Source organism: Balaenoptera borealis (assembly GCF_965194805.1).
Source record: "Balaenoptera borealis genome assembly, chromosome: 11".
Classification (NCBI taxonomy): Eukaryota; Metazoa; Chordata; class Mammalia; order Artiodactyla; family Balaenopteridae; genus Balaenoptera; species Balaenoptera borealis.
Genome location: NC_138868.1, coordinates 54,644,502 through 54,659,166, shown reverse-complemented (window position 1 = coordinate 54,659,166; position 14,665 = coordinate 54,644,502). Strand labels below are relative to the sequence as shown.

General features: G+C 36.4%; 1 protein-coding gene across 6 annotated transcripts in view; it reads right to left on the bottom strand.

Annotated features, from left to right (window-relative positions):
* Positions 1-14,665, bottom strand: part of UVRAG (UV radiation resistance associated) — a 316,243-nt gene that overhangs the window by 119,858 nt on the left and 181,720 nt on the right. For all 6 annotated transcript variants that reach the window (XM_082342238.1, XM_082342240.1, XM_082342239.1 and 3 more), the window contains one exon: positions 6,458-6,623. In XM_082342238.1, coding sequence (XP_082198364.1) covers positions 6,458-6,623 — 166 coding nt within the window. The remainder of the gene's footprint in view (positions 1-6,457; positions 6,624-14,665) is intronic.

Below are 14,665 nucleotides of genomic sequence, written 5' to 3'. Positions count from 1 at the left end.
CTAGGCTTTCACCTCTGGCTGACTGCTAGGCTTACTGCAAGAAGTGAAGGCTAAGGCCTTCTGGTTGAAATGAAAGGACACTACACAGTTACTGAAAGCTGGACAAAGAAATAAAGATCTCCAGTGAAGGTAACTACCTACACAGGTAAATTTAAAAGACAGTATTATGGGCACACAATGTATAAAGATGTCATTTGTGACAATAACAACATAAAGGTGGGGAGACAGAGGTATAGAGGAGCAGAATTTTTACGTACTACTGAAGCTAAGTGGGTATCATTTCAAACTAGATTGTTATAGGATGCTAATTATAATCCCCAGAGTCACCAATAAGAAAATATCTTAAATACACTGAAAAAGAAATGAGAAGGGAATTAAAATGGTACATTACAAAAAATCAATTAAGAAAAAAAAAAAGAGGCAGTAATAGAGGAAATGAGGCACAAAAAAGGTATAAGAAATATGGAAAACAAAATGCAGAAGTAAATCCTTCCATACCACAAATTATGTTAAATATTGTATAAGTAGATTAAACTCTCAGTCAAAAGGCAGAGATTGGCAGAAAGGATTTTAAAAAAAAATGATCCAACTATATACTGCCTACAAGAGACTCATTTAATTAATTTTTTGTTTTTTAATTTTTATATTTTTGGCCTTACCACGGGGCATGCAGTATCTTAGTTCCCCGACCAGGGATCGAACCTGTGCCCCCTGCAGTGGAAGGGCAGATTCTTAACAACTGGACCCCCAAGGAAGTCCCTGCAAGAGACTCATTTTAGATCCAAAGATACAAATAGGTTCAAAATGAAAAGATGGGAAAGATATTCCCAAATACAGTAACCAAAAGAGAGCTGGGAGGCTATCCGAATATCAGACAGAATAGTCTTTAGGTCAAAATAGTTACAAGGGGCAAAAAAGTTCATTATATAATGATAAAAGGGTCAGTTCATCAAGAAGAAATAGTAACTCAAAACATACGCACTAAACGAGAGCCCCCAAGTAAAAGAAGCAAATGTTGACAGAATTGAAGGAGAAACAGTCCTACAATAATAGCTGGAGAGCTTAATACTCCACTTTCAATAATGGACAGCATATATAGACAGAAGATCAATAAGGACATATAAGACTTGACAACACTATAAACCAACTAGACCTAACAGACATATATAATAGAACACTGCATCTAACAATATTCTACACATTCTTCTCAAATGCATGTGGAACATTCTCTAGGATAGACCATATATTAGGCCACAAAACAAGTCTTAATAAATTAAAAAATTCTGAACTCATACAAATTATCTCTCTATCACAATGGAATTAAACTAGAATTCAATAACAGAAGGAAAACTAGAAAATTCACAAATATGTGAAAATTAAACCCTTTTAAACAACCAATGGGTTAACTGAAGAAATCACATGGGAAATTAGAAAATACTTTGAGAGGAAGGAAAATAAAAATACAATACGTCAAAATTTATGAGATGTGGAAGCTTAAAGGTATAAACACTGACATTAAAAAAGAAAGCTCTCATATCAGTAACCTAACTTTACATCTAAAGGAATAGAAAACAAAACCCAAAGCTAGCAGAATGAAAGAAATAATAATGATTAGAGTAGAGATAAAAGAGACAAAAACAACAGAGAGAATCAACAAAACCAAAAAGTCAATTCTTTGAAAAGATCCATCAAATCTTCTTATTCTAGCTAAAAGTTTTTAGCTACAATAAGAAAATAAAAAAGACACAAACAACTAAAATCAGAAATGAAAACAGACATCATTAAAGACCTTACAGAAACGAAAGGGATTATAAAAAATACTATGAACAACTGTCACCAACAAATTAGAAAATCTAGATGAAATGGTCTTGTTCTTAGAAACACACAAATGGTATAAACTGAGTCAGGAATATATAAAAAATATAAAGAGGCCTATAATAAGAAATTGAATCACTAATCAAAAACCTCCCAACAAAGAAAAGTGCAGAACCACTTGGCTCCACTGGTAAATTCTGACAAACATTTAAAAGAAGAATTAACAGCAATCCTCAAACTCTTCCAATAAAGTAGAAGAGAAGGGAACACTTACTTCATAATGCTTTCTATGAGGCCACTATTACTCTGACAGAAAAGCCACGCAAGAAAACTATAGACCAATATTCCTTATAAATATAGATGCAAAAATCCTCAATGAATTGCTAGCAAACTGAAGCCAACAGCTTATTAAAAGGTCCTCTTTGCAGAAATAGAAAAGATGATCTTCAAATTCATGTGGAATTGCAAAGGGCTCCGAATAGACAGAAAAGTACTGAAAAAGAACAAAGTTGGAGGATTCACAATTCCCAATTTCAAAACGTATTGTGGAATTGATATAACAATAGACAAATGAACCTGTGGACTAGAACTGAGAGTTCAGAAATAATCTATGGCTAACTGATTTTCAACAAGTGTGCCAAAGCCATTCAATGAGGAAAGAATAGTCTCTTTAACAAATGATGCAGATACAGCTGGATATCCTAATGTAAAAGAATGGAGTTGGACCCCCTAAGCCATAACATATACAAAAATTAACCCAAAGTGGGTCAAAGACCTACATATGAGAGATAAAATGATAAGACTATTTCAAGAAAACAAAGGGGTAAATCTTCATGACCTTGGATTTAGCAATGGATTTTAGATATGAAACCAAAAGCTCTAGAAACAAACACACACAAAAAAGATAAATTAGACCTAATGAAAATCTGAAACTTTTATGCATCAAAGTACACTATAAAGAAAGTAAAACAACTATTTTAATCTCCTCTTATTCACCCCATTGATAAGAGACCCCTAGGTTAATGGGGATGGTTGAACACTCAACATCTGACACTGGACATATGAGATTAAAAGCAGATTACTAGTCACACATACTCAAATCCCAGGGGAGGAGGACACCGCATGCCACGCAGGCTCACACGGGGTTACACTTGAGAAGAGAGTGAACAACCAGGAGCTATGGGTGGCAGGCTCTGTAGTATGAAAAGGACGGAGTGATGATGATTGGTTCCCAGGGGAGGATGTGATTGGTTTGTTTCCATAATTACCCATCTGGCAAGGAACTGAAATTCACTACTCAGGAATAAGAAGAGACTACCTAGACCCCTGAATAAAGAGGGTTGTTTGGATAGGGGGCCTGATCCACGGGAGCAGAGTTGGGAGGGACTGTTCAAGGCCCTCCTGGTTTCACCAGATATCCAGGCAGCACATAATACTGACCTTAACTTTAGGCCTTAAACTGTAACAACAACCTAGAGAATGGGAGAAAATACTTGCAAATGATTTATCTGATAAGAGTCTAGTATGCAGAATATATAAAGAAGTCTTACAACTCAACAAAAACAGGAACAACCCAATTAAAAATATGGGCAAGAGGTGAGGGAGATTAAGAGGTACAGACTTCCAATTACAAATTAAATGAGTCACGGGTTTGAATTGTACGGTGTGGGGAGTATAGTCTTAATTATGTAATATCTTCATATGGTGACAATAATTAGACTTATTGTAGTGATCATTTTGAAATGCACAGAAAAATCAAATCACTATGTTGTTACCAGGACATAGTGTTGTAGGTCAACTGTACTTCAAAAACAAACAAACTCATAGGAAAAGAGATCAGATTTATGGTTACCAGAGGCGGAGGGGTAAGGGGTGGGGGAGGAAATTGTATGAAGGCAGTCAAAAGGTACAAACTTCCAGTTATACGATAAACAAGTACTAGGGATGTAACATACAACATGATTGATATAATTAATACCACTGAATGTTATAAATAAAAGTGGTTAAGAGAGTAAGTCCTAAGAGTTCTCATCACAAGGAAAAAATTTTTTTTCTATTTCTTTAATTTTTTTTCCTATATGAGATGATGGGTGTTCCCTAAACTTACTGTGGTCAGCATTTCATGATGTATATAGGTCAGTCATTATGCTGTACACCTTGAACTTTTACGGTGCTGTATATCAATTATATCTCAATAAAACTGAAAGGAAAAAAAACAGGCTGAAAATCTGAGTAGGTATTTCTCCAAATAAGATATACAAATGGCCAGCAAGAACATGAAGAAATGTTCAACATCATTAGTCATTAAGGAAATAACAAATCAAAAGCACAATGATATGTATACCACTTTATACCAGGGAATGTAAGCTGGTGTAGCTGTTGTGGAAAACAGTTTGGTGGTGCCTCAAAAAGTTAAACATAGAATTACCATATGACCCAGCAATTCCACTTCAAGTTATATGCTCGAAAGAACTGAAAATGGATACTCAAACAAATACTTGTACATGAATGATCATAGCCAAAAAGTGGAAATAACCCAAATGCCCATCAACAGATGAATGCATAAACAAAATGTGGTATATACATTCAATGGAATATTATTCAGCCATAAAAGTGAAGCACTGATTGTGCTCAATGTGAATACACTGAAAATATTAGGCTAAGTGAAAGAAACCCTAAACAAAAGGTTACATGTTGCAAATGATTCCAGTTATACGAAATATCCAGAACAGGTAAATCCATAGAGACAGAAAGCAAATGGGTGGCTGCCAGGGACTGAAGAAAGGGGTTACTGGGTAGGAGAACAGGGAGTGACTACTTAATAGATACAGGGTTTTCTTTCAGGGTGATGAAAATGTTTTGGAACTAGATAGAAGTGGTGATTACCTAACACCATGAAGATACTAAATGCCACTGAATTGTACACTTTAAAAAAGTTATGTTATGTGAATTTCACATCAATTTTTTAAAAAGAGGAAAGAAACCATACTCATGTCCCCTTCTGTCAAACATACGTATTTCAGGCTCTCTTTAAATAAAAGGTTTTGAAATTGAAAATAATACTTGGGCTATAAATTAATCAATGCCTTTGAAAAGGAACTGAATAAAACTATACATGTGCTCCCTGCCCTCCACTTACAAGCCCTACCAGATATAGTACTAAATTCTTCCACTGATGCCCACCTTTCCTGCCTTTTCTCTTGCAGTTTCCTAAATAGAGTGGAGGATATTTCATTTCTTCACGCCCACGAACACAACATTCGCAATCCATCAATAGAACAGAGGTTCTCAAACCTGACTGCACATTACAGTCACTTCAGGGGCTTTAGAAAAATATATCTCATGTCTGGGCCTATCAACTGAATCAGAATTTCTGGAGGAGAGGCATTTCCATGTTTCTATGCTAGATTATTTTTATTCTGCCTTTAGTATTTCCCTTAGTATAGGTCTGCTGAGATGCATTTTCTCAGTTCTGATAGTCTGAAATGTCTTTATTTTGCCTTTACTTTTTTTTTTTTTAATTAATTTATTTTTGGCTGCATTGGGTCTTTGTTGCTGTGCGTGGGCTTTCTCTAGTTGCGGCGAGCGGGGGCTACTCTTCATTGTGGTGCGCGGGCTTCTCATTGTGGTGGCTTCTCTTGTTGTGGAGCACGGGCCCTAGGCACATGGGTTTCAGTAGTTGTGGTGCACGGGCTTAGTTGCTCCATGGCATGTGGGATCTTCCCGGACCAGGGATCAAACCCGTATCCCCTGCTTTGGCGGCAGATTCTTAACCACTGTGCCACCAGGGAAGTCCCCTGCCTTTATTTTTGAAGGATAATTCACTGAATACAGAATTCTAAGTTGGCAGTATTGTTTTACATGCTTTAAAAATGTCACTGCATCACCTCCGGTTCCCAATGTTTCTCTTAAGAAATTAGCTTTCAGCCTTATTATTGCTCTTTTGAAGCAAATCTCTTTTCTCTCTAGGTACTTTTAATATTTTCACTTTATCTCTTTGGTTTTCAGCTGTTTTACTATAATTCCCGTAAGTATGTTTGCTTTGTACTTATTTTGTGTTGTATTTAATGCTTCTTGAACTTATAGCTTGATGTCTTTTGTCAAATTTGAACTCTGTCATTATCTCTTAAAATGTTACAATTACCCTATGTGCTCTCTTCTCCCTCTCTGTGACTCCAATTATATGTATATTAGACTTTTTATTGTGTCCTACATATGTCTAGCACTTTTTGATAAATCCATCTCTTTTGTACTTGTGCCTGGTCAGGTATTTTCTCCTGGGCTATCTTCCAGTTAACAAACCCATTCTTTAGATATGTACAATCTGCTGTTAAGTCTTTTATCTTTTTCCTGGTTGTCTCTCTGACAAATCTTTAAGCATTTCATTTGGTGACTAGCGGCAACAGATATTACATGAATATTTGCAGAGTATATGATACTTGCCTCACAAAAGCAAATTAAATTTGAATGAGTCAATTTTGCTAACAATAGCAATTTTGACTACACTCTATTTAAAAGAAATGGAGCACTTTACAAAGGATATACAAAATTCACCACAATCTAGGTCACGTTTTATATTTTTAATATAGTCGATGCTTCATACTGCCTTAATGTTAAAAGAATATTTTAAAAGGATACTTACTCTCTCTCCTTTTCAGTCAGCTTGTCATTAATATTATCTTTGATTGTTGATCTAGATCCCTTATGAATTATAGGATATCTGAGGGGCACTTGTAGGAAAAAGGAAATCATTGATACCAAATGTGCAGTGTAACCAAGGGCAACAGCAATGCTTCCATCATCTCTTGCTGTAAATTCAAAAACAGAGAAATAGAAAATAACTATTTACCTTATAAATGTAGCTATGAGATCATAATAAATCAATTTCAAGAGAGATTTTATAAGAAATAATTGATAAAATATTATTCACTTATCTAAATTATATGAATTTTATAGAAATCTAAACATATTAATAAGATTTGAAATTTCATCTACTACATTTAAAACTATTTCCCAATAATTAATGTGATGAGATTAAAATTTGATATATAATCTTAAGAGTTCTTACTACATTCAAATCTCCATTACTCTCTTTCCCAGCATTTTTAAGGGCAAAAATAATACCTGAGTCTATTATACAATGCAAAAATTAGTTTCAGAGGTTTAAACATTACATCTATATTAACATTATACATTTTACTCGTTAACAACTTTATAAGCAAAACAGTTGTACTGTTGTACTATTGTACAACATTATTAATTCCAAGGTGAAGTGAAACAACACAGTGCATCCTTATGGGGTATGTTCTCAATATTCATAAAGAGAGCATTGTTTAAGTCTGTGAAGTTTGAGATAGGATAAGGAGAAAAAATGTTTTTAATAGTAAAAGGTCAAAAACCACATTGTTCATATATATTCCATTTATGCAATTTTTGTGTGGAAGCAACTGTTGGAAAAAATACACGTCTCCTACAGTCAAACATAAGTATGTATCTTTTAAGAAGTCACAGATTTTAAGAAGTCACAGATTTTTAACTCAACATCTAGATTTCTGCTACTGCCTACCCAAGTGACAAATAATCATTCAGGTGCCCAGAACTGAGGGTAACACAATAAAAAGTTTTAAGCTTGCCCCAGGGGGAAGGAAAAAGTAACTGCTTGGTATACAATATTCTTAAAATACTTTAAAAGGTTCTCTCTCTCTCTCTCTCTCTCACACACACACACAGACACACACACACATACACATTTAACACATATCTGTAATACATCTGGCTAGAGAAAGGCTGAAATGATTGAGATGACCTTGGCTTGAGTATTTCCTGATTTTTAAGAGTACCTTTAACTTCAATTATTAGTAATATTTTCCACATTCCTCTTTTTTATATTTAAACTTGGTTATCTAAGCACTACCTTCTTACTGTAGGACCCCTACTATAGCCGTATACTACTCAGTGCATTCTCCACCCTTGACTACCAAAGCAGATTCCTTGACCATACTGTAAAAATAGGTAACTTTTATTGTACACTTTTTTTTTCTGCCAGGAATTGACCATGATGCTTTATTTCTGACAGTCATTCATTCATCAACAATTAATAAACTGGGCATGTTTTATATGCTATTTCATTCCATTTATAGGTGAAGAAATAAGGTTCAAAGAAGTTAAGGAACCTGTCCAAACTAAGACAGCTAGTATATGGGTTGACCTGACACGGATGCCTCTGTCTTTAAGCACCCTACCACACTGTCGCAGAACTTTACTGTGGAGTGTAACAATTTTTAACTTCGGAGCCTAGAACACACCAAGCATATGACACACGTGTATTATCTTAGTTTCTTCACACTTTTCTAGTAAGGGCAAAGAACACATAAAAAGTCCTTGGTAACATGTTCTCTCAAATCAAACTGATGAAAAAAAAAAATCAAACAGCATTCCTTTCAACTGACTACTGGGCATGCCCGAACTGACGAGAATCCTATTTTTAGACCATGTGCTCTTGGCCCAGACTCACAGTACTACAATACTTTACTACTGTTGAAATATGTATATCAGACTACCTTAGAGACTGAAATTGCATTACATTGTAAATGCATTACCTTATAATTTAATCATATATAATATTAGAGCCAGGAGAAACCTTGGAAATCACTGAATCTGATGCTATCAACTTAGAAATGAGAAAAATAAGATTCACGTGGCATAAGTGACATGGTCAAAGCCATATAAGTAAAAACTATGAGGATGGAGTGGGAGAGAGAATTGTATCTACACCCCAGCCCCCCAAATATTTATCCCTGGAAGCACAGCTGGCATGGTGAGTTCCATCAGATGTTGCTGAATCCTGCCTCCTGCTTTCTCTAAAGAATAGGGCTTATCAAATTTAAAATACTTCTATCAGTAAAAGGACTTGGTCTTTCAGAACCTTCTTTTGAAGGGAGAGGAAGAAAAAGAGAACTTTCAGTAAGTAAGCTTTTCCTTTCGTATGTGACCTGACAGAAAAGGATTAGAAAACTTCCAAAAATCAGAAGGCCTCTTAGTTAGCCTGCCCAAAATAGGTCAAATGCAAACTATAGTTTAAAAAATCTATCCAATGCTAAACTCTCAAGCATCTCCAGTTTTCCGTATTACTAAAAGGGTAATACTAAAGAATTAAGTTTGCCTATTTCGAGGACTACATCCACATATATATTAAAAGAACGGAAACTGGTCTTCTAACATCACCTCCTTTCAATAATCAAAACAATTTTGTGGGTTTCTCTGGTGGCACAGTGGTTAAGAATCTGCCTGCCAATGCAGGGGACACGGGTTTGAACCTGGTCCGGGAAGATCTCACATGCTGCGGAGCAACTAAGCCCGTGCGCCACAACTACTGAAGCCTGCGCACCTAGAGACCGTGCACCGCAACGAAGAGAAGCTACCGCAATGAGAAGCCCGCGCACTGCAACGAAGAGCAGCCCCCGCTCGCCGCAACTAGAGAAAGCCTGCGCGCAGCAACGAAGACCCAAAGCAGCCAAAAATAAATAAATAAAATTAATTAAAAACAAAACAATTTTGCTTAAATTTAAACATAAAAGGGCATCTCTAAGAGAATCCTATATATGTACATCAAAAACCAAAAAGAAATAGCAAAAACTGAAAACTGGCTAATACTGGAAATCAGTTTTGATTCTAGTTATTCACACTCACCATTGTTTCCACCACAAGACTCCCCACTCCACCCATTAAAAACCCTAGGTTGTTTCCCATTCCAGGCCATAGTGCTCCGTCACAGCCTCGCAGTTAAACACCGTGGTGTTGGATTTCCAATATTGAAGCTTTATATTAAAAAGCATTTTAAAAGGACCACGGGTAAGGCATTACAGGGCCCAAGGGTATTCCAATACCCTCAAAAGGAAAACCACCTCCTGGTAGGGAAGTCACTTTCATCACCCCAAGACCACTGAACCTCCAGTGGGAAAATGTGAGCTCATGTGGTTAATTATGGCTATTGCTGGCCACGAAACCTCAGATGTCACATTCTGTTGCCAATCACTTTAGCTAAAAAAACCAAAAGGTTTAAGGTTTCCAGCATTCCAAGATCTAAAAGACTTTTTACCTGCCAAAGCCAAAACCTGGCTCTCTGGGGTGTGCTTTTCCAGTAAGCATTAATGACGCCCCTAACACCTAATGCAGAGCAGAGGCTTGTATTCCTTATGCTGCTCTGGGGGTTAGAAAGGTCACAGATGATAGGTTTGTTGGTGAAAAGAAGTTAGAGGGGGAGTGGGAGGGTTCAGGGAGGAACAGGAATAAACTGTAGACTCAGGTAAGTGAAAAAGCCCTTATTAAAACAATGTTTTAAGGGGCTTACAAGCAAAACAAAATTCTGCAGTTTCCTCATAATAAATATTTCTGGTTTGTTTTTAAAATTTATTTATTTATTTTTTATTTATTTATGGCTGTGTTGGGTCTTCGTTTCTGTGCGAGGGCTTTCTCTAGTTGTGGCAAGCGGGGGCCACTCTTCATCGCAGTGCGCGGGCCTCTCACTATCGCGGCCTCTCTTGTTGCGGAGCACAGGCTCCAGACGCACAGGCTCAGTAGTTGTGGCTCACGGGCCCAGTTGCTCCGCGGCATGTGGGATCTTCCCAGACCAGGGCTCGAACCTGTGTCCCCTGGATTGGCAGGCAGATTCTCAACCACTGCGCCACCAGGGAAGCCCCTGTGGTTTGTTTTTTAAATGTAGGTATCTACTCGGGGGGGCAGTAATTTTTATAATAATTAAACTTTTTATGTAATTGTTATGATAATAGATTCCACAAACCCACAATGGCCATGACAACATTATAAATTCATTCAAATGTCCCTTTGACTTACATGTTGGACAAACTACTAATATTCAAATGCATCCAAGTACAATAAGTGATCTAAAAGCTCTTACCATCCTGCCTTCCCAATCACTGAGGCAGCTGATTTGGTAAGGAACCATCCACCCACTGATCCAGACAGGACAAAATATTTAAGACTCTAATCATTGCCACAGCATCTATGGAATGATTCCATGTTCTCAATGAGACACTGTTTGACATATGGACTCTCCTTTCCAAGAAATCATGCCTGCATGAAGGGATACAGACATAGAAGGAAATCTGGGTCTCATTACCACGAAAGGCTCTCGTGTTATGGATTACTTAAAAACACACACAAACAGTTTTCTTTTTTTTTTTTTTATTTTGGATGAGAAATGTCTCAGTCAATGGAACTCAAATGAATACCCTTCACTGGACAACTTTCTCCCGTTGTGTCCCAGTCTCTCTGGAATATTCTAACTGAAACTTACCCAGTTAGAAGAGTAGAAGAGCACAGTAAGTGTTGGGTCACTATGGAGGAGTTTCCCAAACAGTATCAAGCCATACAGTGTAAAGCCTATCCCAGCAAAGTCTCATGAATGTAACAGAATAAACGGTTTAGAGTTCTGTCACTAGAGTCTTACTAAGAATGCAGCTGCTACAGAACACTAAAAGTTGTCAGAAGTCTGGAAGAGGTTATTATTCAAAACAAGGAAGAAAACTGCATCATGACAGGAATAATATGGACCTTAAAATCAGGCTGACCAGGGATGATTTTAGCTCTGCCACTGGCTAGTATGAGTCTTCGGAAAAATTAACTAATCTCTCTGAGCCGCAATTTTCTTGTCTTTAAAAAAAAAAAGTTGAGTATAATTCTTTCCCTCACAGAAGGAATTAATTCTCACAGTGGTGAGAATTAAATAAACAAGACAGCATCATGTATGATGTTCCACGTTACCATATTTCTACTCACCGAACCTAAAATGTCCCATCCTTCTTTCAACAGTGGAATACTATTTCATCTTTTAAAATACCTCAGGCATCATCTTCTCTATAAAGATTTTCCTGATTCCCTCCTGATAGACCTGATTATTCCCACTCTCTGAGTCCCATGTACCGGTATAAACTTCTTCTAAGTGCCTGGTTAACCTCAAGTGGACTGAAGTTTCACAGAAGTAGGATCAATGCCTTGGTTACCTTTGTACACTCCCAGCACCTGACACCGTAAATGACACACACAAGGCACTCAGTAAATTTAGTACATGGAAGTGCCTTACAGAATGCCAACGTAAGATTTTAAAGTCCAATACTACCATATGTGCTTCTTAAAATTTCTGATTCCTAGGAGTCATGGGAAGTAAACAGGGCCTTAGAGTAGAATGACATATTTATTTCACTTTATCTCCCATTTCATTTTTTTAGCAGTAAAAACTGCACTTGAAAGCTAAACTAACTTTGTTAAGGGAAGAAGGAATGTATTCAGCTTGTTGGGCATACTAAGTATAGATAGCAAACAAAAGCTAGGAAAAACTAGGAAATAAATCACCTCCAGAAAACAAAAATAGAATCAAGAAACATCCCAGAATGAATTAAGGTGATACTCCAATACCGATAGCCCTGCTTCTCTTGTTGCCGCCTCTCAAATCATTCTGTATTTAGCAGCCAGAGTGACTTTTAAAAAACATAAATCAACTCATATCATCCCCCCTCTTGAAGCCCTTCAGGGGTTTCCCACTCCACTGAGAATAAACTAGAAACTCCTTCCAGTGGCCTCAAGGCCCTGGCTGACTCTCTTACCTCTTCTGATGGAACTCTTCCCTTTTCTCACTATGCTCCAGCCACACAGGGCTGCTCTGGTCTTTTCTGTCCTTCCTTCCTTCCTCTCTCTTGCAACTAATTCCAATTACATTTATTGAGTGCCTTCTATATGAAAAGCCCTTTCAAATGCAATCTCAGTCAATCATCACAATGAACTTAAGATGTAAATATTACCTCATTTTACAGGTGAAGAAATTAAGCTCTGAGAGATTACATGATCTGCCCAAAATACAGGTATCTTCTCCCATGCCCCTCACCCTGAATTTTTCAGATATATCAAGCCCATTCCTCTGTATCCTCCATCATGACCGCTCCCTCTTCTAGGAATGCTCCTCCCCCAGCTGTAGTGTAGTTGGTACCTTTCAGCCTTCAGATTTTGGGTTAAATGTTTCTCCTCAGACAGGTCTTCTCTGACTGCTTTATCTACAGTAGGTTCCACTATTGTCTAAGATAGTGTATTCCTTTATTAAACACTTTTTAAATACTTATTTTCTTGTTTATTGCCTGTCTCCCTCAATAGGTTGTATACTCCATGAAAGAAGAGAATATATTTGCTTTTTCCATCGTTATATCCTCAAAACACAGCACAGTGTCTGGCATTCAGGTGCTCAACTGATATTTTTTTCAATAAATGAATATTCTGTATCCCTGCAACCTGACACAGGGCTCAAGGTACTTAATAGGTTTATTAAATAAATGAATGAATGAAAGAATGGGGGAAAAGATGTGTCATGAGCTTCAAGACACCATAACATAAAAGTAACACCTAAAATTAACACCAAAGCACATCTGTATGACTTACAGAGATTAGAGGGAACACTGTACAATGGAAACCAGACAAATCCCAGCAAGATCATTACTTAGCTTTGTGGTCTCATGCAAGTCACTAAATAGCTCATTTACACATTGTAAAATGAGATTATACCACCTTCCTTATAGGTTTCTTTTGTGTGTGTTCAGGAGGATTAAAGATAAGGCAAAATGTCTTGCTCTTAAATAAAATCTTAACAATCATGTAAAACAGGTAGTACATGAACTAATGTGCTCATACTATCAATTAGAAAATCAACTCAAAGCTTAGATGACTTGCTCCAAAATTGATGGTTTCTAGAAGGGGAACCAGGACTCAAATATAGGTCTTCCCATTCCTGTTTTAATCACTCTTCCATTTTTTTTTAAATTTATTTTTTATTGAAGTATAGTTGAATTACAATGTTGTATTAATTACTGCTATACAGCAAAGTGACTCAGTTATACATATATTTACATTCTTTTTCATATTCTTTTCCATTATGGTTTATCACAGGATACTGAATATAGTTCCCTGTGCTATACAGTAGGAACTTGTTGTTTATCCATTCTATATATACCAGTTTGCATCTGCTAATCCCAAAATCCCACTCCTCTCCCCCTTGGCAACCACCAGTCTATTCTCTGTGTCCCTGATTCTGTATCTGTTTCATAGCTAGGTTCATTTGTATCACTCTTCTTACGTCCCAACTACTTGTTGTAAGTCTTGTTATAAAGGACAAAGGAGGTAATATATTAAAATAGTCTTAAGTGTTAAAGGGCCACAAATAACATTTTCTTTATAGGGAAATGGAAGAAAGTCGCAATCAGAACTAGTAATGTTTTCTTCTTGAATAATTTATTCCCAAATAGATTAATGTGCTAGCTTTGGGAGTAATCTACACAACTACTTAATAGTCCTCAAAGCATTGTTTATATTAGGAGAAAAGAATCTACTTTGCTAACAATAAAAGTAATCTTTCTAACCAATATGCCAAATAATATAAGTTCTTTTCTTTGGCATACTGGTAAAGGGATTAGGAAAAATATTTTTAAATATAGCAATTACTATGAATCATATCTATAAAATCTTTAATGTAAATTTATTTTAGTTAAAAGAGCACAGAAATGACAGTACAACAAGTTTAACCCACGGGGGTGGGAATGTCACAAAATTAAATTTTCAAATACATTTTACGTCAGCAGAAATACGGTTTTCTAAATAGAACAAATTAATGTTTATTGCTTTGTTCCCAACACAAATTTTTCATGAAAAATCAAACCAAAAGGACAGGGATATTATTAGTATTCTTGAGAATTCTACTGTCTGATTTTCTTAAAGCCCATTCAAAAACTATTTTCTTTTAACTTTCAAATAGAAAGTTCAACAATTTTTTTGTTTTTTCATGATTAGACCA